Consider the following 24,526-nt stretch of genomic DNA (forward strand, 5'->3'; position numbering starts at 1 on the left):
TCAGTCATTCATGCGTAAATTCAGTCATATAATCATGTTCCTTCAGTTTGTACTTGCATTTTCAGCGTATTTGCATGTTCTTGGAACTCAGTTCAGTCAGAAATTCAGTTCTCAGTGTTTAGTGGTAGGGATTGCAGCCCTCTCCCTCCAATTCAGCTAGTTTAGTCTTCATTCGAGAACGAATGATCCCAAGGGGGAGATAATGTAACACCTCGTATCCGAAACGGACCAAAAATACAGATTTTGAGAAGCTGCAGGTGCAACTTACGGTCACCATCCACGGACTGTAGGTCAGACCACGCCCCGTGCTGGTGGTCCGTGATTCACCACTGCAATCCCTCCCCAAACCAGCTCAGAAAATTGGCTAAGTCTTGACTCACGGACAGACCCACGGTCTGTAGATCAGACCACGGTCCATGGTCTGTGTCCGTGGATCGAGACTTCCCTTACCCAGCCTCTGACACAAACTACGGTCGACCAGCATGGACCGTCATTCGATGCACGGTCCGTAGGTCTGACCGTAAGTGAGGGTCAACAGTCAGTTAGATGAAAATTGTGGTTAAGTCAACTTCAGATGGTCATAACATTTAGCACAAAATGAATTAGGTGTCCCATGAACTATGATATGATAGATAATTGAATTATCTTTCCAACGCTACCGAGTTTGCTAAATTTCGACCTCCGAATAAAAAGTTATGCTCGTTTTAGTGAAGGCTTGTCGAGCAGGCTTGACTTACGGACACAATCTACGGACCGTAGATTGACCTACGGCCCGTAGGTCTAATCCGTAGGTCACTCCGACAGTAGTTAATTCAGGGGTCTTTTGGTCTTTTCCTATTTCGTTTAACCCCTAAGATACATCGTTTAGACCCTAAATCATGAGGTTTTAATCAGTTTAAGCCTAGAAACATAACTAAAACTTACCTAAGTCAAATCATTAATCAAACTTAGAAAAATTAGAGCGTAAGAGAAGAAGAGAGGTCAAGAACCCTAGTTCAAGAACGCAACAAGGTTCCATCGGTTCCAGCCCTGAAATCGAAAGATTTCTCCGTGGAATTCGTCACCAGGTATGTGGGATTTGACTAGTGGGTCGTTTCGCCCATTAGGTCCCTAGAATTCAGTCAGATTCTTGATTCCATGATTATGAACAGACCTAGGGTTTCTAGAATTACAGCAGATCATCATGAATTAGTTATTTAGATGTTCCAAATCAGATTATCATGTTATTACATCGTTTCTCGCATGAATTTCAGAACCCTAGCTATGTATTTCTTTAGTTCGTGAATTACACATGCTAGGTCAGATATTTCAGTATTCAGTTTTACATGCCTCAGTTTATGAATGCATCATTATCAGATTAATTGTTGCATTCTCAGTTTGCATGTTCAGTTTTGAGCTATCCAGTATTTATAGAAATTCAGTCATAACCAGTTAACCACTTAATTCATTGGGAGTATCATAATACCGAGTTGGACTAGGGTTCAACGTACCCATATAGTCCCAGAACTACGATCCACGTAGGTGTAAGTCCCCTCTGTGGGCAACATCAGTTTAGTGATCACGCTAGCATGCCTCTATACCTCTGGCAGGGTATATTGGGTCCTCTCGATGGGGCGTATACATCGGACTCCACATGTAGCTCATGTAGTTTTATGTCGGTTATTAGTAGCTCCTACAGTTCAGTCAGACTCTTTTGCATTGACCATATTTCAGTACAGTCAGTATTTAGTCTCAGCATGTTATAAATTTGGTCATTGCATCAGTTAGCTCAGTATTCAGTATTTTCAGTAACTATATCATGTCCAGATTAGTTCATTACTTTATTGCTTTGTTCAGTTATATGTTATTTCAGCTTTACTCTATCCTGCATGCTCAGTACCTTTCAAGTACTGACGTACACATACGCTACATCTTCTCGTGATGTAGGTTCAGATTCTCAGCATCCAGATCACGCTTAGATTGGTTCCCGATCTCTAGTTCAACAACATCAGTGGTGAGTCCTCATTCTTCGAGGACTAGTGACATGTTTATCTTTATCGCTTTTAGTCTTTCGTTTCAGTTTTGCTAGACCTAGTTGGGGCATGTCCCAACATTTCTAGTCAGTTTAGAGGCTTATTTCAGACATAGTTAGATTCAACTTAGTATTTTGAGTTTGATTTTCTTTTGTATTAAACTCTCAGATTTGATATATTCAGTTATAGTATATGTGTATTCCCCATCTTTTCAGATTTATTTATGAATTAGCTTCCGCATCAGTTAATTATCTTTAGTATGCTCATGATCATGCCAGCAGGGTTAGCTTGAGATCACTTGTGGTCCTAGGTCCCGTGTCCGCGTCTTGGGGGTAGCTCGGGGCGTAACAAATTCTAAATCATTAATATTAATTCGTTCTACATCATATATTTCATCTATTTTGTCTATTTCATCCCAGGTTTGAGTTGTTAGTTCTAATTCTTCTTATTCAAATATTTTTTCCCATATCATTCTTCTTAATTCAATTATTTTATATTTTTTAGAATATATAAAATCAGTGTTTCATAAGCTAATATCATTTTATCATGTAGATAAGTAGTCATATTAATGTTCTGCTGTTTAATCAATAATTCCCTTATATCATATGCATAATAAATATTATTCATATTAGATTACTATAAACCAGATTATTTTCAACCATGTTCTCCTGTCACTATTAACATCGTACTTTCAAAGGTACTCCCTTCCTAACAGCGCCTCAACTCTGTTTACTCCCCTCACGGCTTCCTTGCCTATGGTTTCAACTTTAGGATGACATAGTCTGGAAGTTTTTCCTTTTTTCCTCATGTTAACAAACTAGAAAACATGCTTCAAATAATTCTAGTATATAATAACCAGTATGAACATATTTAATCATGTTATGATATTCAGGAATTAATAGATTTAGCTATGCATAATCATAAATAGATATACTTGTTTTTCTATGAGATCTGGTATATTTTGCTTCATAGCTTAGATTAAAACTTGATATTTATTTATTTGAGAGTATTTTGTTTACAAAGAGGCTTGCTTTCCGTCGAGAAAGTCTTGTCTTAGATGTCCCTAATGGCTCTCTATTTATACAAGTAGAGATGCGTCTACTTACTTTACATTTGTCCTATACTATTACATTTGTCTGCACATTACTTTACTTTAATAATGCACATATACTATTACATTTGTCTGCACACTACTTTACTTTAATAATGCACACTACTTTACTTTCCACTTGTCCTAATTTATATAAAATTCTGAAATCCTATCTTACTTTTATAATAAGACAAACAACTTTACTTTTTCTTTTGTCTCATTTTTATCTTTGTCAATCTTGCTTTTATCTTGTTGGCTCTTTATTCTAGTTGGACAGCTGGAATCACATTATCTTCTCCATAGCACTTTGAGCATTGATGATCTGGATATCTGTGTCCAATTGTTTTGTAATAGTTTGTCATTATCTCTGGTGAAATAAAAAAAATTCGTCTTGCTCTTGTAGTTGATAGTTGTTCTGGTTTTAATAAGCATAATATCAATTGTCGTATTTCTTCCATATCTGCTTCTCTGATTTCTCTAGAATTTGAATATATCATAGTTTGTTCTCTTGCATAGAAGCTTCATACTGAATTTCCATTTAAATAATTGGTTGTTAACTCGTTCAAAATAGTAGCTATTCCAATAATCCGCTTTCTTGCATAAAATTCCGATATTTCTATCTTTTGTATCTCGTCTTGTTGTTCTATTTTTTCAGGTATTATCATTTCTCTGGTTAATCCGATTTTTATGACTTGGATGATAGGTTTAATATCATCATACAATATTTCTGCTGGTGCTGAATAGAACTTTATATAAAAAAGTGCTCCTTTAGTTATCCTTTTGTAGTGCATAAATGCTTTATGTAACTCTGGTATCGTAGATATTTCGTCTCCTGTTTGGGTATATACGGTACTTAACAATCCATAGTTATAGCAAGTTCCTACTAGATTTGTACTTGTTCCTGGTTGTGCAATCAACTTATTATATCCCTGTAGGTTTTGTGTAATGTAATCTTCACGGGGTTTTTTTGTATTTTTGGATCTTGAATTTTGATTTAGAAAGGTCTGTATTTTGTGGATGTTCTCTATGTAGGCTCTGGTTATATGGTTATAAGTCTTTTTGTTTTGTCCTAGGATTTCTTTATATGTGTTTAGCTGAGGTGGTATGAATAATGGATCTTTTTGAATTTTTGGCATAAATGGTTTTTCGAAGATTTTATTCATATTAGTATTAACATATCTGGTTTTATTTTCTTCCTTTGTTGCAGATGTGCTTCCTGTAGCTACATATAACAAATCATTATGAGTTTTTAGGTGTTTTCCAACGTCACCTTGTAGCTCTGGAATTTTTAAGTCTTCTGATCGACTTAGCTCCGCATTTTTATAGTTATGCTGCTGACTTTTTATTTGTTGTAGCTCTTTATCAATATTTTCTACTTTTGTGCAAAGTAGGTTCATAGCTTTGAGTATTTCTACTATAGTATTTTTGTTTTCAGTCTGTGTAACTTTGTCTTGAGATGTAATCTGCAATAACATTCTTGTTAGTACATATTACTTCTATTGTAAATGTAAAATTTAATATATTTAATACTAGTCTCCGTATATCTTTGGTCGTTACTGAATCTTGTACCTTTCTTGTTATCCACCATTTTACCTGCGTTCTATCTGTTCTTACAATAAATTTGTTATATACGATGTATGGTTCAAAGGCTAATAAACATTTATATATTGAATATAATTTTTTTCTATTTATTTCCCATTTTATTTCGGGGTTTGTAAATATTCCTGAATAATATCTGCAATGATGTTCCACCATTTCTTTATTATATCTATATTTTAATACTCCTCTGTAGCTTATTTCACTTGCATATGATTCTACTATATATGTAAATTCTTTATTTTCATCTGGGAAACATAATTTAGGTAAATTTTTACATAATAATTTTATTTTTTGTATTTGTTCTTGGTCTTTATTGTCAAAATAATACTCTACATCTTTCTTTAATTTCTTATGCAAAGGTTTTAAGTTTTCTGCTAAATTAGGTATATATTCTCTCACTTGATTTACTAATCCTAGAAACGATTGTAATTTCTTTTTCGTATTTATTTGTTCTTCAGAATTTATTATTTTTTGTACTATGTGTGTTTGCATTTTTATACCATTTTTATCTATTTGTATTCCTAGAAATTCTATTTGTGTTTTCATTATTTCTGACATTTTCTTACTTAAACTTATTCCTGAGTATGTTATGATATGTATAAATTTTTCTAGCAATTTTATATGTTCATCTTGAGTTCTTGAATATAATAATATATCATCTATGTATATTATGCAATTTTTTAGTTGGTTAATGTAATTATCCAGAAAATGTTGGTATCTTCCTGGTGCATTTTTATATCCAAAAGGTAATACATTTCATTCATAAAATCCTTGTGGTACTGTGAAATCTGTTAACTTTTTAGATTCTTCTTCTAAGTTTAGATGGTAAAATTCTGACTTACAATCAAACTTGCTGAAGTAATTGTATTCTTGGATTTGTCTTATTTTTAATACTTTGTTTGGTATTGGGTAATTATATATTTTTGTATTTGCATTTAGATTTCTATAGTATCCTACTTTTTCCTCTTTTTTGTTCACTATGCTTATTTACTATAAATGTTGGACTTGTATGTTTACTATTACTTTCTTGTATATAATTATTTTCCAGTAACTCTTTTATGTGCATTTTGAATTCTGTTAAATCATTAAAATTATATTTTAATGGTTTTTGGGTTATTATGGCATTATCATCAATCAATTCGATTTTTATTTTTGTTTTATGTTTTTCCCATCCTTTCAAGGGATTTTCACTATATAGTGATTCTAGTTTTTCTTGAATTAGTTTTAGTTTATCTATAGAAAAGACAATTAATTCGATATTATGGTTAATTTCTTTGATATTTTCTAATTTTTGGGTAATATTCTCACTTCCTTTGATCCATGGTGTGGTTTTCCTATTTTTGTTGTTTACTCTTTTTGCTCCTACCTTTTGTTTACATGGTGTAGTGAACCACTAGTGTGGTTTTGTTATCACATGGGGATATAGTTTTTCTAAGAATTACATTCCTAAAAGCATATCCTTATTTATGAATTCGTAACTATATATGTCTTCTATAGTTAATATTTTATCCCATATTTGTAATTTTATATTCTTTGCTTTATATGTTATCATACTTCCTTCATTATTGAATCCTGTTACTACTATAAGTGTTTTTAGCTTTTCCCATTTTTCTTTTGGTAGGCAATTGTGTTTGCACATATTACCTTCTGCTCCTGTATCTAACATAGGGGTATAATGTCTATTGTAGTAATTTTCTATTATTATTTTTTCAAGTATGTATATTTTCATATTGTTCTTTTTATTATGACTTTCTTGTTTTTATATGTTATGGTTAATTGTGTATTTTCTAAATTATATGGTTTCATTTCTTCTAACCATTTTATTCCTAATATTATGTTATCTCCTTGATAAATTTTGAATTTTATTAGTATTACTATTCCTCCAATAATTATTTCTTTTTCAGCTGTTTCCTCAGAATTTATTAACTCTTTTGGTAATTCTGAGCACGTTCGTTCTTTAGAGGTTATTTCATCTTCTGTTACTAACTCTCTTGTTATGTAATTTTCTTCTTGACCAGTGTTTATTATTATAATATATTTTCTTTGTTCCATTATTCCAGTTATATAGTAATGGTATGGTTCTATATCTTTTGTCATTTGATATTCTATTGATTTTCTTAAAGGTTGAGGTGTTTCATTACTGTAGTTTATTCCTTTTATTCTTTTTGATGTGCTTATTCTGTCACTTACTATTTCTAAATCTTCTTCTATATCTATTTCTTTGTAACTGTAATCATTATTATCTATTACTGTAACAATTTGTTCAAAAGGATTTTCTATCTTTATTCTATTTATCTTATTTTTTGCTGTTATTTTATGCTTTGTTGTTAGTACATATAGATTTTTACATCTTGCTGTAAATATCTTACTCCCTAGGGCTAACTCTATTCCTGACATTTTCCAATATAATACTAGGGATTTATCTATGTTTCTATCATTACTGCCACTAAATAATTGGCGCTTATTATAAATTTGAATTTTTGGTATATTAGATTTCCTTTTTCTGCACTTATTATACTTTTTTCTATAGGTTCTACTATTCTGTCATCTGCTAGATATATTTCTATTGGTGTATCTATTCCTTCTCTGAAACATGCTTTTATTAATATTTCTGTTCCTCCTAGGTGTACATATTTTATTGGGTCTCTAGCTTTAATTTCTTATATTTTTTTGTTTATTATTGGTATTTTTGCTTTTTTTTTGGTATATTTACAATCTATTATATGTTCTTTTTGGCTTACCACGTAATATTCTTCCTTTTGTCTTTTAAACAATTTTTTTATTATTGGTACTTTAAATATTTTTTCTACACTTAAGTCTAGTTCTTTTCCTTTTATTTGTTCAAATATATTAATATCGAATATTACTTTTTGTTCCGTAGATTCTTCAGTTATATGATCGTCTTGAGTTATTATTTGTACGTCTTTTTCAGTCATCTATATTATCATAGAAATTATCTTCTTCTTCATTTTTGGATAGTTCATATATACTATCATCACTTTCTAACTCATAATCTATATATTCTATTTGTGTATATTCTTCTTCATTATCTATTATTACTTCAGATATTTGTTTTTCTTAGGATTTGGGGTAATTTACAATCTTTAGCTATATGTCCTAGTTTTCCACAATTATAACAGGTACCAGTTATTTTTTTCTTTTGTATAAATGGTCTTTTGTTATTATGATTTTTTATGTAGTATCTTCTTCGAGGTCTTTTGTACTTATACTGGGTTTTATATTTTCTATATTTACCCGATTTTCTATATTTCTTTTTATAATAATTATCATTACATCCAAATTGGGGTGCTATCTTATCTTTACAACATGCTAAGTTTTTTATTATGATTTTTTTCATTTTTATTTCTTCTCTATATTTTCCACATATTTCTGAATACCATTTTTGTAAGTATCTTATTTTTGCTCCTAAAGTATCTTGTAGTCCTGCTTCATTCCAGTCTTTTATTAATTTTGAGCTAAAGGATTCTGGTAATTTTGTAAACTATAACCTTCGTATTTCTTTTCCTTCTTCTGTACTATATGTTCATTTATAATAATATTCTCTAAATACACATTCTTCTATATAACACATATTACATATTGCTAATTTTAACATTAAATATTTGTTTAGTTATTTTTCCTTATTTTGTTCCTCTATTTCTGTAGTCGTACTACTAAATTCATTCCGTATAGCTATTTCATATTTATTTAATATGTCAATTGGGGTTGTTGCTATTTCACCATCTATCCTTTTATTATTTTTTAATGTTTTTATACTTTCGTCTGTTAGATTTTGTAACCATAGTTTTACTGTTCATATAAGTGTCCTTTCTATATATCCTGGTACTTCTGTCATTCCTATTTTATTATCTATTAGTTGTTTTGATATATATTCTACCCATAATTGAATTGTTTTATTTATATATGTTACGTAGTCTAGATCTAAAAAATTATTTTGTGTAGTAACTGGAGTTGGTGTCCATTTTCTGTTTAATATTTTATTCCATATACTATCATATCTATCAGATTGTTCATAATTAACCGTATAATAATTGAGATTTACTTCTCTGGGGTTTTTAACTCTTGATGTACTTGCTTTTGTATCCTTAATATCTCCTGTATTTATTTATGTAGATTTTTTATCTTCTAGATTTGCCAACATTTTTGTATATGTTTCGCTTATATCTGAACTTTGGTCTTCATTTATATGATTTATATCATCTATTCTTATATCTGGTTCTTCTTTTTCTTCGATTTGTAATCTTTCTTGAATTTTTCTATTTCATCTTTCAATTTTGTTTCAAGTTCTCTTTCTTTTTGTTTAGTCACATATAGTTCTTTTAGTGTGGCTAATTCTTTTTCTAGGGCAATTATCCTATCATTTTTTATTTCTTCTATTTGTTTTATTTCTAGTCTTGCTTGTTGTTTAATAATTTCTATCTCTTTTTTCCTGTCTATTTCTTCATTTTCTTTAGTTATTCGTACCATGACTGTTAGACTATCTTCTAGTTTCACTGTTTCTTTCTCTATCATAAATATAAATTTTCATCTATTTTTTTATATCTCCTTCCTAAGCTTGAAAATATTGTTTTTATTTTTAATCCGTCTTGATTTTCATAGGTTTTTTCATCTATAGCAAATTCTTCTTTATTCATTATAGATTGAGCTTTAGTTTATATTCTATTTGTTGTATTTGTAGTTGTATTTCAAATATTGTTCTTCTTTGAGCTAGTAGAGATTTTTGGCATACTCCTGCGTATATGTTATATTTAAGTCTTTCTTGTTTATGTTTTAACTCATAGCGTTTCTCTATAATCGTCCTGATTAATTCATATTTGTGTTGTTCTTTACTATCCATATCTTCTATACTACTCATATCCATAGCTCTGATACCAATTTTGCAATTTTGTGAGTATGTTGTTAAGCATTGAAAGCTTTATCATAATATTCTTTCCATAAGGGTATTAGTCTAATTATTTCTCTTATATTTTCTAGAATGTATTCTATGTATTGTATATCTTGGGTTCTTTGATATATTTCTATATTTTCTTTTATTAGATCTACTAGTAAAGTTATTTCTTCAGTTGTTTCTTGCCAATATTGAAAATATTCGTAATTTATCATTAGTCTAAGTATTCTAATTCTAAATCATTAATATTAATTCGTTCTAGATCATATATTTCATCTATTTCGTCTATTTCATACCAGGTTTGAGTTGCTAGTTCTAATTCTTCTAATTCAAATATTTTTTTTCCATATCATTCTTCTTAATTCAATTATTTTTATATTTTTTAGAATATATAAAATCAGTGTTTCATAAGCTAATATCATTTTATCATGTAGATAAGTAGTCATATTAATGTTCTGCTGTTTAATCAATAATTCTCTTATATCATATGCATAATAAATATTATTCATATTAGATTACTATAAACCAGATTATTTTCAACCATGTTCTCCTGTCACTATTAACATCGTACTTTCAAAGGTACTCCCTTCCTAACAGCGCCTCAACTCTGTTTACTCCCCTCACGGCTTCCTTGCCTATGGTTTCAACTTTAGGATGACATAGTCTGAAAGTTTTTCCTTTTTTCCTCATGTTAACAAACTAGAAAACATGCTTCAAATAATTCTAGTATATAATAACTAGTATGAACTTATTTAATCATGTTATGATATTCAGGAATTAATAGATTTAGCTATGCATAATCATAAATATATATACATGTTTTTCTATGAGATCTGGTATATTTTGCTCCATAGCTTAGATTAAAACTTGATATTTATTTATTTGAGAGTATTTTATTTATAAAGAGGCTTGCAGTCCGTCGAGAAAGTCTTGCCTTAGATGTGTCTAATGGCTCTCTATTTATACAAGTAGAGATGCTTCTACTTACTTTACATTTGTCCTATACTATTTCTACTTTACATCTGTCCTATACTATTACATCTATAGCTATTTTCCAAAAATAGATTGCTAATTTTGACTATTTCATAATTTTTCATTTAATAAATATGTTAAAATTATTATTTTATTCCTAATTGTATGATAGTGATTTTAATATATTATCAACCCTAATTTCTAAACTGTAATATTACTTTCCGTCGTAAGCAATATACATTGACCTCTCAGCCTCTTTATTGCGACGCCTTTCTTCTAGACACAAACTAGTATTACTTTTTATTTTTTCATTTGATTGAGATAAAGATAAATAATTAATGTTATTTTCGCAATTTATTGCATAAATCATTAGAGACAATTTTAACTTAAATAAAAGTGATTAATATAGAAATTTGTGTTGCACTTGTATTTTTATTTATAAATATACACTCATATATGATTGTATGAAGATTTTCTTATCTGTTAAATCAATACAAAATTCGATAATAAATATCTTAATATTTGATTTAATATATTCACAAATAAAAAATCAATGAACAAAATAAATAATACTCTTATAAAAAATCAAATAGAAATGACACCGCTATTACATCAAAGATGATAGATGAATATAATTGAACCTTTTTCTAAAGCAATGAAGGCCGGCGGCGCGCAGCTAGACAGCCAGATCAGAACAATTGACAGATATTTAGAGGCAAACCCAAAACAATCCCCAACTCCCAGATATATATATTCATTCATTCATTCACACTAGTTGTGACAAGTCAACAAAAGAATTGTGTGCCGCCCCCACCCACTAGTCTCTTCTCCCATCGGAATCTAGTGAAATGGACAACTACTTGAATTTATTTGTAGAGGAGACGTCGTTTTTTAATAGGATTGTTCTGGGCACATTCTTGCCGGAATCATGGTGGGGACCACTCCCTCATTGGTTTCAAGGATGGCTTCGCAACTACATCGGTGGAGTCTTGCTTTACTTTCTTTCTGGTTTTCTTTGGTGCTTCTACATCTATTACTTAAAACGCAATGTTTATCTACCTAAAGGTAACTTCTTTTTTTAATGGTTATGAGATTTAGATTTAAAATTAGAGATCCAACTTAAGTATTAATTGATGATCTCTAAGCCATCAATTTCTCAATAAATATGACTTATGCTTTAATAGTGGTAAGTCTGCATTTTTGCTTCATATAGTCAGTCTCATGTGATTGCAGATGCCATTGCTTCAAATAAAGCTATGCTCTTGCAAATAGGAGTTGCAATGAAAGCTATGCCATGGTACTGTGCCCTTCCATCACTTTCTGAGTACATGATTGAAAATGGGTGGACTAAATGTTTCTCAAGAATAAGCGATGTCGGATGGATGCCCTACCTTATCTATGTTGCACTTTATCTGGTAATAGTAGAATTTGGTATCTATTGGATGCATCGAGAGTTGCATGACATAAAACCTCTGTACAAGTATCTCCATGCTACACATCATATATACAACAAGCAAAATACACTCTCCCCATTTGCTGGTAAGTTTCATCTCATAACTATCTTCTATTTTGAAAACAACTTCAGCTGCCCCACTTCTTCCTCCTGCTTTGTAGATAACTTGTTGCTCGTTGTGCTTTGACATTTTCCTCTGTGATTGCAAACCAACTCACAATCTAAATTTTCACATCTCAATCATTGGTTAGAGGGGATCGAAGGGGGGATGAAGTGGTTACATATCGTTAAGAGGCCCACTATATTAATACTAAACTGAATTAGAGAGCATTGTAAGAAAACGGTTTATTGGAATTTCTTCATCCACTACTTCTTTTTTTCCAAGATAAATCTAGTTTCGAAAAGCTTAACTTGCTTCATACATCTCATCACCATTTCAATGACTTGTAAAGTCTAACTGCATGACATTGAGAATAGATATTGATGCATCACAAGACTGGTTCCCCTGTTGAAACCATGCTAGGATTTTCTGAATCGAGGAAATGTTTTACCTATTTCCCCAAAGCTTAAATGTTCGAGGAAATTGGTTGTCAAATCTTCACCACATTGTTTTAGCGAGTACTTGTTGCTAGTGAGGGCTGACATGTATCCCGTGGAATTAGTGGAGGCGCGCAAAAGCTGACCTAGACACCATGATTAACAAAACAATCTTCACCACATTGCAAGTTTAGTCCAATAAAAAATGATAGGTTTTCTCTGTATTCTAATTGTATGATATTTTCTCTCGAGCTTGTACGATATTCAAATGTCTCTTAATCCCGGAGTTGTGTTCCAAGTTGATCACTAACATGAATGGCTTGCTGCTTTGGAAATCAGGTTTGGCGTTCCACCCATTGGATGGAATACTACAGGCAGTGCCACACGTAGTAGCTCTTTTTCTGTTGCCTGTGCATTTTACCACACACATTGCTCTCTTATTCATAGAAGCCATATGGACTGCAAATATTCATGACTGTATACATGCGAAGGTTTGGCCTGTAATGGGTGCCGGTTACCATACCATCCACCATACTACGTACCGCCATAATTATGGTCACTACACAATATGGATGGACTGGATGTTTGGAACTCTTCGCGATCCTGTTGAAGATGAAGTCAAGAAAGTGTAACATTCATCTCTGTAACGAATTGTTATTCATCATCTTATTTATTAGGTTGCAGAATGGTTGGTGCTTCATTTAGAATTTGTTGTGTGTGCATTTCATGGATGTAAATTTTACTAGTGGTTTTTCAATGTTTAGACAAAAAATATTATCCAGGAAAAGTACTGTGAAATGCTCTTGATGCACTTGAGATATTGTTATTGAGGAAAGAAGCAAGAGATTCAAAGAGAAAGTATCTCGTGGATTTGGAATCTGTATCGAACATTTACGATAGTGCGGATAGGACTTAAATCTTGTTGTCTTCTTATGTTGTACAAAAGTCATTACTTTACGTTCAGCTAGCACTAAAAAGGCTACTCTTGATAGAAAAGTAGAATTATTCTTAGTATTTCAATTGGAGCAATTATGTACATATTTTAACATTCACTCATAATGGCAGAATTCGGGTGGGTGAGCGTCTACCTTCTCTCTCATGCTTGATGAATGCAAATGGTGCTAGATCTACCAAATATATAATCAAGTTGTATCCAAATGTCTACACTCTCTTGTTAAAGAAAGTTAAGATACCTCTTTAATATCCGCCGTTGTAACAATGGGAAAAAATACATTTGCCCTAATGGAAATGAAAGGCCTTATGATTGTCCTTCGACCATGAAGTCTGCATTGGCAAAATTCGTATGGCTTGACAAATTTCAACGGCAATCAATAGCATTTGAATTGATCAGGGTCAGAAGGACCTATTTGTTTTAAGTTAGAATTGGTTCACAGGGTAAAATACATACGTATCCCAATAAAATTTTAAATTAAAAAAAATATAACTATGAAAGTTGTAAATTTTTTGAATATTTAACTTCAAAATTTAATGACCAGAAGATAAGTGATATAATGTCATATTGTGTTATTGATTTTCCAAGAAGGAGACATCACCCGACCAAGTGTAGACAACATCACCGGCCAAACAAAATGAAGGCATGTACCATCAGATGTGTAAACATGTGTTCCTGCGGCCTCTCAGATTACATCACCCCATACATTGCATTATCTTTTCTCATAATCTAATCACTTTGATACATATTAGTTTATGATATTACGAATCTATCAGATTTTGATGGATTCATAGGTAAATTTGTTCTAGATACGCTATAGTGAATTCACATATATCTAGGTAAACAAATCTCGCTCGCCTCCCTCTTGTCTTGCTTGTCACTCTCATATCTTCCTTACGTATTTGATATTCTACATACATGCGAATCACATCAAATACATATCTATATAGAGTGTATTTAGTTGTATCTGATGTGAAATAATAATAATTTCAAAATACAAGGAAAATTAATAAATGTGATAAAAATATTAGATATTTATTCCTATTATAAAGGTGTTCTGTCTCTTACCACACAAGGTTTTCTAAATTAGGCAATACGTATTTGGCTTCTCAGTCTCTCCATTTTCTACGTTCATACGACACAGCTTTTTCAGAAGGATTGTTTGGTTTATTATATACATTCACACGCATTTCCCTCTTTTCTTAAAGACAAAAGCATAAATTAGACTCATTCCCTTGTATCAATTACAGAATTTTGTCAATTATGCATTACTACAAATTACTTGGACGGAGCAAATCTCACGATTCAGACAACTCTGATTCGGAAAACACTGTTAATAACAACATTCCAGCAGAATTCCTCTGTCAAGCAATTTTTGCTGGAGGTACGTACTCTGTTTTTCTCTCTTTTAATTTGTATCTGTTTCAGAGCAACTGATAATATGTACACACGTAACAGACGCGTATATGTCAATTTGGTAAAATTGTAGATAGTTTCTATGATGTTGAAGCAGCATATGGTCGATTCGAAGGAGTCGTAAGAACTGCAACAGGATATTATGGAGGAACTATGAGAAAACCTTCCTACAAAGATGTCTCTGAAGGAAACACAGGACATACTGAAGCAGTGAAAATCACATATGATAACAGATTTGTATCTTACAAATCTCTTTGCGATTTTTTCTGGGATACTCATGATCCAACCAATAAAAATTCCCTTGTTAGTCTCTCAATCTTCTAGTAACATATTTTTGCTACCTATCCATTAAAAGTCTTCCTTTATTTCTTATACATACAAGTGACACGAGGCATGTTATTGTTATGCAGAATTTTGGGTTAAGTACGCATCTGAGATCTGCTATATTCTGTTCAACAGAAGAAGAGAGGAAACAAGCACAACAATCAAAGATAAGGCGGCAAATGAAGCTTAATAGGAGGATTCTAACGAAATTAAGTTTCTTAATTAGTGATTGTGAATTTTTTGTTGCGGAGAATCAACATCAGAAGTATTATCTCCAGAAGCATTACAGGCTTTGTGAAAGTTTGAGCTTAAGAAGCACTGAACAATTTGTGGACTCTTACATTGCCTGCAAACTTAACGGGTATGTGAACGTGTTAACTAAAAGTCATGATAAGTTTTTTTTTCTAATATAGTGAAAATTTGGCTTTTATTAATTTTTGACACGCAAGATTTGGGACCCATATTGAATAAGCACTTCCAATTTGACAAATTAATTTTGAAATAAAGTTGACTTTAGTTGGCTTTTCTTAGACTTTGAGATATATATTTCCAACAGAGTTTATGGCTTACCAAGCATTATATTATTTTTAATTTTTTTTTACTTTGATTATCGTTAATATTTATGTCGCCATACTTTTTCTATCTTTAGTATTTATATCATAGTTCATTATTCTTTTCAATAATTTTCTGAAAGATAACTCTCTCGAATAAAGGATCTTTTAGAAACAATTTTTTTATTTCACAAAGATAAAAATAAAATATATGTTTACCCTACTAGATATGTTATTAAATTTATTATAAAGTTTTAGTTTTACGCACTATCTTCCTACTTCTTCTTTTTTATATTATGAGGCTAAGTTTGAATATCTACAATAATAAATAGTACCAACTCTTAATTGCAAGCATGATTTCATATGAACTGTTTGGCCATGAGAAATTTTTACTGATTTAAAAAAACTAAAATTTGGCCATAAAATTTTTAAATACAACTTAAAATTCTATTTGAAATGTAAAATTTGAAAAATACCCCAAACCCTATTTTCAATTTTTTAATTTTATAATTTTTTTTCTTTTTCAAACTTATACTAATTTTTTTATTCTTATAAAATAACACCATTTAATTTATATTTCATGTTTTTTTTTTTTAAAAATATTCAAATTCTAAATATTTATTACAAAAAGTATGATCAAACACAATATCAACTCCAACTATGAAAATTTCAAATAAAGTAAACAAAGTATTATTATTTTCATGGCCCGTATAATCTAGAAAATAGCGTAATAACTTAATATAATCTGTTAAATTATACACATAATACAAATATTATTTATACGCAATGTGTGCAACTTTAATCCTTTTATCCACTCCTTTGCCATGATTACTTTGGGGCGTGCTCGCCAGCACTTCTAGACGATCACAATATCTTTTATTGGAATTATATATGTAGGATGTATAATTGATTAATTGTACGCCCCTAAATTATAATCGAAATTTTAGTGACACGTCTTAATTTAACTAGGATCTTATTGTCCATGGACACATTATTTTTTTTACTTTTATATATATTTTAGGGAAAAAGTACAAATATATCCTCGAACTATTGTAAAAGGTATGCAGATACTCTCCGTCATACTTTTGGGACATTGATGTCCTTGCAGTCCAAAAACTAGAGCATATATACCCTTTATACTAACGGACATACACGTGTCATAATTTTATCCACCGACCTGATATTTATCAAATATCGGATCAACGGATAAGATTGCGCCACGTGTCCGTATTTAGTCTTCCGTTAGAGTGAAGGACATATATACTCTAGTTTTTGGACGGCAAGGGCACCAATGTCCCAAAAGTATGACAGAGGGTATCTACATACAATTTACGATAGTTCAAGAATATATTTGTCCCTTTTGCCTATATTTTATGCTGACGTAACACATTCAAATTCAACCGGATAAAGTTGACCGTATAGCACACACCTTCATGTTATACTTATATTACGTAGGCTATTTCAAGAGTAGTTGGTACAATGATCTTTGCACTAATTTTTGTCTGTAATACAATTCAATGCATGTGGCAGAGTATTGGCATTGGATGGGGAACTCATATTGGAGAAGCTACCACAATTAACGAGGACTTGTCTGTTGCCCAAGCAATGCAAGTCCACTTGTGATGAAATTATACAAGATTTAAAGACAACAAGTGCTCATGGCTCCACTATTTCTTGAATAATCTCTTTTCCATTCTTATTTTAACACCATTTGTAATTTGCATATTATCTATCAACTATCTATTCCGGCAAATTGATTCTATTTCTATTGCTAAAATTACTTTGTTACATTTTACCATGATATTTATAGGTTTTTAATTTTGAAGAAAAAAATAAAATAAAAATGAGATGAATAAACTATGTAGTTGGCAAGATACTCGGAAGTGTGATTTCACCCCACCCATATAAATGGCACTAATTTATTTATGATGAATAGAAAAAGATCGCCACCAAAATGTATAGTTTAGTGATATTGATGGAAGTCTTTGACGTAAGAAGTGTTAGTTCAATTTTCACCGTCCCCTCTTCTTACTCTAATCCCCTAGTGTAACAAAAAAAAAAAAAAGATCGAAAGAAAAATTTAGACAACAAAAGAATAAATTAAAGGAGCAAAAGTTTAGTGTACTTAGCGCAACTTGGCTTGAAAACTAAAAGAGGAAATAAAAGTTTGGCATCGGGTTAGACAATTGTTATATGAGGAGTCTTCGTGCAACACATATGATCTCTCGGTCTAAGCTAAATTTAAAATAAAAACAAAGAAATTTGGCACTTTAGCAATAGGTATCGAATCATAGTCTCGCGGGTGGCTCCTCTGCCTTGTAATAGCAACACAAGAACACCCTTATGCTCCTATCGGTGCACTATTAATTACTTCCTCTGTTTAAAAAAGAACAACCTAGTTTCATTTTTAGTCTGTTTAAAAAAGAATAATCCCTTTCATTTTTTGGCAACACTTTAACTTCAACTTTCCATGTGGCATGTTTAAGACCACACGATTAAAGGACATTTTTAATACATTTGACATAACTTCAATTTAGAACCACAAGATTAAAAAGTTTATTTTCTTTTCTTAAATTCCGTTCTAAGTCAAACTAAACCATTCTTTTTGAAACCGAGGGAGTATATCCTAGTTTCTGCCAGCTTCTCAATATATATATATATATATGATTTTTTTCGAAGTTAACGGGTGGCACCCACTAGCAAAGGTGGGTTCGCCTCTACTTGTGGGGCCAAGAGATAGCAATAAAAACTAGAAATTAGAGATGATATGCTTCATTGATGTTGTTTTTGAAATTATAACAATCAAAAATATAATTTTCTAAATTTTTAGCTATTTTCTAAGCAGTGGAGAAATAAAAGAAAATGGAATCTCATAAAATAGAGTTAAATATTCGATAGAAAAATTCAAATACAAACTCGTTATACAAGAATATAATAAATTATAGGCAATTTATGTTTGATTTTCAAACATCCTTTCTATTCCCGTCCTTCCCCAACTATTCTGACTTAGATTTTAAAAAAATCCACTTCTTCTTCACCAAAACCTACTACGAGCACCACATGAGTTTCAATCAGCTTCCCTTCTCTCAATCTTCTTGTTTTCAATTTCAGTTTTTTAAAAAAAAAAAATTAGCAGTTGGTCTCATGTAAATTTCTTAAATTTTTAACAAGAAAGTTATAGATAATAAGTGTTAAGTGAAATATTACAAAATAACAGAATTACAAGATTACAACTGAAAATAAAATGAAGAAAATAAATCTCTTCAGGCTGAGGCGCGGATATCTCGCTCTCTTTAAGGAGATTCAAGCTCACTGCAACAAATGTTTTCACCGGTCCAGCAGTAGTCCTTCTTGACTTGTCTCCTTCAGGATACAACAGTCTAATCACAATATATAACTAAACAACTCTGGACAAAAGTTGAGTACAAAGCTCCACAAAAGAAACACATTCCTTCAACTAATAAGAACTCTCTTTTTTGACAAACTTTATGCACTTTATATTTTTCTTGTGTATTGTGTGTTGTATATTTTCCAAACCAAATGAAGACCACACCACTATTTATACTAGAAGAAGTCTTCCTAGCAATGAATAGGAAGATAATGGGGTAGTAAATAGTGAAGATAATGGTCTTAGGAGTTACATAGGTTACAAGGATAATACAGGAGTAAAGAATGAATTAAAGTTGAGGGCAACAAATGCACTAACGTGCAGATGCCAATGTTCCATTGCCAACGTTCAGAAAGCAATATGCCTTATGCCCTCTGGTCATTAATTGACCATGAGTAATTAGGCACAAATGCCATATATTTCAGCAAAGACTTAGTGTGGCAATGGCAATGTGAATATGTAACAATTTGTATAATATTAAAATGGTCACACCAACAATAAAAATCAATTAATTCAAATATTGATAGAGAAAGATGAATGTAAATATTATGTTGTTTTCATCCTATGATCTTTATTATAAGATTGACTCTAATTAACTTGCATAGATAATGATATCATCGCAAGCTACTCAATTAATTGATACAATAGAGCTGGCATTTTACTCTCTGCAATATTTCTATAAAATAAAAACTAAAGATGTGTTTTGTAGAACCAATTTCAACTAGTATATCACTTCACAGTTTCATTAACACTTTCCATTTGATTAATAAGATGTAATCCATTTGTTTGTCATACAATCTGTTGGATGATATCGTATAAAAAATTATTTAGTAATATGAAGATGTGACGGTACAACTATCAATATGGTCTAGCCTAGATCTTTTAGTTTAACCCACACGTATTTTTGAAATTTGACGGGTCAGACTGAGTTGGTCTTTTCTTTTGTTGGGCCAAAAAATATCAATTTCAACCCATTATTATTGGGTTGTTGATCACGTGGGGTCAACCTACTTATTTAAAAGGAAAAATTGTATGAAATAGCAAATTATTAATTCAAATTAAATGTTATAGTCATAACTTATTTTATTTGTAATTCGCAACAAACATCCAATTTTTTGCCATCTGATTCGGTATACAATTAGTCATTTTATACATTTCGGTATAAAATGTGTTTGTGTTTGTATAAAGCGAGAGAAAAGTGTATATACAAATACAAATACATATATTTTCGTCCTATACACTTATAATTATACAAATACATATCTTATTATACAAATTACAATGTATAAATGAATTTATACAAAACTGAACAATTTATATAAAATTAGATGTATCCAGCGAATTATACAAATCAAAAGCTCAATAGCAAACAAACTTTGCTATGGAGCGCAATTATACAAACTATAGCTATAACATACAAATATGATTTTTGTTTGCTATATGTGAAAGTTGCTCTATTTAAAATGGGGGAACCTACATGTATTCCACTAGTTTAGGAGTTAATTACTTAGCTATTCTCTAGTTTGCAATATTACATATCTTACCAGATTCTGGTGCATTCAAATACATGTATCTTAGGTATATAGAGCTAAATTTAGGTGTAATTTGTTCTAGATGCATTGTATCCAAGTAGATTCACATATATCTAGGATACATAACAAATCTTGCTCACCTATCTCGCCTCTATCCCATCTCTCTCACCACTCTTCCATGTATCTGCTATCTCAAATACACGCGAATCACTACGGATACATATATATACATGTATCTAGTGTGTATCTAGTACTGGAATTCGCATGTATCTGGGATACATACGAATCTAGCTTGCCTCCCTCCCCAATCTCGCTCACCTCTTCCCCTATTTTAGTGTATCTGATAAAAAAAATACATGTATCATAATAAAATTGGTAAGATACTTAATATTTTGAAAGTATAAGTAAAAATAGTATATAGGTAACAAACGTCCAGGCCTGGGCAAAGGAAACATGCTGGTAATGAACAAAGGCACAACTGACACTCCCTTAACAAAGTGTTTAGGTATGCAAATTAAAATGTGCAACGCCAGCTTCCCAGTAAAAATAAAGGAACATTCACGCCATCGAGGAATCACCATTACAACGGTTGGTGATCCTACAAGTAGAAAAAAGCTAAATTCAATCAGTTGCACAAATAGTATATAATTTTTCTTCTTCAACTATTTGACGGATTCACCATAAATAGACAAGTTGATTGATAACTCTATCTATAAATGCAGGATAAACCTACATAAACACTTAGGTAAGCAAATTTTAGTAGTGTCTTCAGAATTGTCATAAACAAACAAAAAAAAGAACTTAGATGAGATACAACTTTAGGAGTAATGTAGCTTTCTTTTCTCATACATAATTTTCATTGTTGTCGTGCGTCATGCAAAGCCATCTTTTCCAATTGTTTTGAGTTAGAAAAATAAGAACCGATGGGATTAGATGAGATTCTCAATCTTTAATTAGATATTTTGAATTAGAATATTTGAGAATTAAGAAAATCCTAATATATATAGCTCCTTCTTGTTTAATAAATACATCCTATATATGGCATAAATTTAAATTAGCGGACTAATATTTAAAAATATCTAAAATGGTTAAAAGCAAAAGCAAAAAAGATTTATATGTGTATTATTATTAATTATACAGGTAAATAAACAAGTAAGAACTATGGTCGCGAATAACCCCAACGAACCAACAAAAATTGTAGTCGGATAACTAGGATTCTAATCAATATTATAGGAAGCAATTCGCTCTTAAATGAAGTGAAACTCCAATATAAATATCAAAAAAAAAAAAAAGACGTGTATAGTGCAAAACCGGATATCTATGGACTATGTGATTAATGACGCAATGTTGAAATGCTATTTTCTCATTTTCAAAAGCTTTATTTTCCAACACAAACAACATATGTACCGACTTGTGTGCTAACTATGCTTCTATATTTTCTTCGTTTCAATTTGTTTGTGTTATTCATTTATTCTTTTAGTTTCTCTTTGAGAAAAAATGTCTTTTCATTTTAGCAACTCTTTAGTCTTTAGTTCTAATTTTTCACAAAACATAATTCACAAGATTCAAGAACATTTTGCTTCTCTACGTTCGTTATCTTTAGTTTAAGACTCAAGATTTAAAAATATTTTTTTCTTAAATTTTGTGTTAATTTAAAATCAGACAAATAAACCAAAACACACCCTAAATGACAAGACATATTGTATTGGCATGCATGAAGGATAAGCTAGTGATAAGTAAGAAAGGAAAGCATGCAAGTGGCCAAGCAAGAAGCCATGGAGAATAAAGCAAACTTGGAGAATCCCTATTCCCCTACCACAACTTCCTTATCCTCACTTTTCCCCTATTCCCACTCCCATCATATCAAAATGTTCTTTTTCTCTTTTCAAAAGTGGTCTAATTAGTATCTACGCCTGTCTTAACCCCATAAGCTTGACTTTATGCTTATTCTTCTACCATCTTCAAATTATTCTCCCACAAATCCTCTAGCATATAATCTTTTTATATTAGTATATTTTTAAGAATAAGAAACCTGAGGTTGTACTGCTTATTATTGAACTTAATACGTATAATTAAAGGAGGTAATGGATTTTAAATTGTTAGCTTATTGGCATAAAAGACGATTGATAGTAGAAGCGGAAATATTTTCAAAATTTGAGTCAGATGTGTCTAATAAGAATATTTTATAATGTGTTACGATGCTCAACCAGGATAGGAGTAATTAAAGCAACTAAATGAAAATTTAGTTATAAATTTAACGGAAAATGGTCAAAAATACTCCTAAAGTATGCGAAATAGACCACTTATATCCTCCATTACATTTTGAGATAAAAAATACCCGGCCGTTATCCCAGGACCCTCAAGAGTTAACTACCTAATTTTTTTAGTGATGTGGCAAGCCACACAGAAATAATCACTCCACCTAAGCGTTGCCAACTAGGATTCATTACAAAAGAACTTGACCTTTGGCGGCCACAAAGTCGCTACAAACCTGAAATATTGTCACTAAAGGTTATGAGTGGTTTTTAGTAGCGACTAAGGCTGCAACAACCATTCGCTAGTAAAACCTATTTTTTCAATAAAATAATATAATAATTAATTTTCAATTGCAACCTAATTTTTTAAAATAAATAATTTGCACTATCAATATTAAAAACATCCAATATTATTATGAAAATCATCAAAATTACTTCTCGATTCAAATCTCCTACTACATAATGCATCCTTGTACATTTTATACTTTTACATGAAATAAAAATAAAACATATAGTGTCTTCAAACTCCTCCTTAATCGATATCATTTTTTATTTTTTAAAAGCAATGAAGAAAAAAACACAAAATCAGAATTTAATGTTAAAAAACTTTTTGTGACGATATTCTGGGCTTTTGTGACGACTCTTGTCGCCGCTAAAGGTCGGGTTCTTTTGTAGTGAATCCTAGTTGGCAACGCTTAGGTAGAAGGATTAGTCCGACATGGCTTGTCACGTCACTAAAAATTTGGGGTGTTAACTCTTGAAGGTATTTGTGGTCTCTTAGGATAACTGCGGGGGAATTTTTTATCCCAAAATGTAACGAAGGGTATAAATGGTCTATTTCGCTTAGTTCACGAGCAATTTTAACCCTTTTCCGTAAATTTAATGGTACAATAGATGTGTGTTGCCTATAATATTTATATGACTATAAAAGTTTGTCATTAAGGTTATATAACGTCATTTTTAAATTAAAGAAAATTATTCCTTTTAAAATAAATTTAAGAATATTATCACATACATAGTCAAATAAGGGGATTTTGAAATGGAATCATAGCTAGTTGTCCAAAAAGGGATTGACACCAATTCTTAGACTTGCCCTTTTGGGAATTGCAGGCTTTATCCCATCCCTTCAGCACGATTGGGAGATTCCAACATTAGATTTTCCCATTTATGAACTCATAAATTTATGTTTAATACAATTTTTGTTTCGATTAACGAAAATATAGTAGTAGTGTTAAACCACTTAAATTTGTGTCAATATATAAAAAAGATTTTAAATTACACCGAGTACATTGATATTGATGTTATTTATCAATTCATGAATACTTAAAAGGGAACGTTATATTTTAATATTTAGTATGCTTTTAATTCCAACATTTCAATTTTACACTCTTTTAAATCAATGATATGACATAATTAATACTACACAGTCGAAGAATATTTTTCTTAATTATGTTATACATATTTAATATATATTTTTTTCAATTTAAGATTATAAAAATTTTAAAAGTTACATGCTCAAGGCATAAAATGAGATGA

General features: G+C 30.9%; 2 protein-coding genes across 2 annotated transcripts; both read left to right on the forward strand.

The window, feature by feature from the left end:
• The first annotated feature begins 11,265 nt into the window (after nucleotides 1–11,265).
• Nucleotides 11,266–13,423, forward strand: LOC125840203 (delta(7)-sterol-C5(6)-desaturase-like). The gene is made up of 3 exons (XM_049519167.1): nucleotides 11,266–11,647; nucleotides 11,816–12,121; nucleotides 12,912–13,423. Exons 1-3 carry the CDS (start codon nucleotides 11,431–11,433, stop codon nucleotides 13,202–13,204), a joined length of 816 nt encoding a protein of 271 aa, XP_049375124.1. The 5' UTR covers nucleotides 11,266–11,430; the 3' UTR covers nucleotides 13,205–13,423.
• A 1,337-nt stretch (nucleotides 13,424–14,760) lies between these two features.
• On the forward strand, nucleotides 14,761–17,560 carry LOC125840204 (uncharacterized). Its single transcript, XM_049519168.1, has 4 exons — nucleotides 14,761–14,908; nucleotides 15,014–15,243; nucleotides 15,351–15,625; nucleotides 17,346–17,560. Exons 1-4 carry the CDS (start codon nucleotides 14,788–14,790, stop codon nucleotides 17,491–17,493), a joined length of 774 nt encoding a protein of 257 aa, XP_049375125.1. The 5' UTR covers nucleotides 14,761–14,787; the 3' UTR covers nucleotides 17,494–17,560.
• The last annotated feature ends 6,966 nt before the right edge of the window (nucleotides 17,561–24,526 follow it).

Source organism: Solanum verrucosum, unplaced genomic scaffold, assembly GCF_900185275.1.
Source record: "Solanum verrucosum unplaced genomic scaffold, falcon-dt-bn FXZP01000180.1, whole genome shotgun sequence".
NCBI classification, from domain to species: Eukaryota; Viridiplantae; Streptophyta; class Magnoliopsida; order Solanales; family Solanaceae; genus Solanum; species Solanum verrucosum.

Bases quoted from the DNA above. Each gene is read 5' to 3' on its own strand.
- LOC125840204 (XM_049519168.1), top strand. From the start codon at position 14,788: ATGCATTACTACAAATTACTTGGACGGAGCAAATCTCACGATTCAGAC. The intron at 15,244-15,350 runs GTTAGTCTCTCA...ATTGTTATGCAG, and splicing joins CAACCAATAAAAATTCCCTT to AATTTTGGGTTAAGTACGCA. The intron at 15,626-17,345 runs GTATGTGAACGT...TGCATGTGGCAG, and splicing joins ATTGCCTGCAAACTTAACGG to AGTATTGGCATTGGATGGGG.
- LOC125840203 (XM_049519167.1), top strand. From the start codon at position 11,431: ATGGACAACTACTTGAATTTATTTGTAGAGGAGACGTCGTTTTTTAAT. The intron at 11,648-11,815 runs GTAACTTCTTTT...ATGTGATTGCAG, and splicing joins CAATGTTTATCTACCTAAAG to ATGCCATTGCTTCAAATAAA. The intron at 12,122-12,911 runs GTAAGTTTCATC...TTTGGAAATCAG, and splicing joins TACACTCTCCCCATTTGCTG to GTTTGGCGTTCCACCCATTG.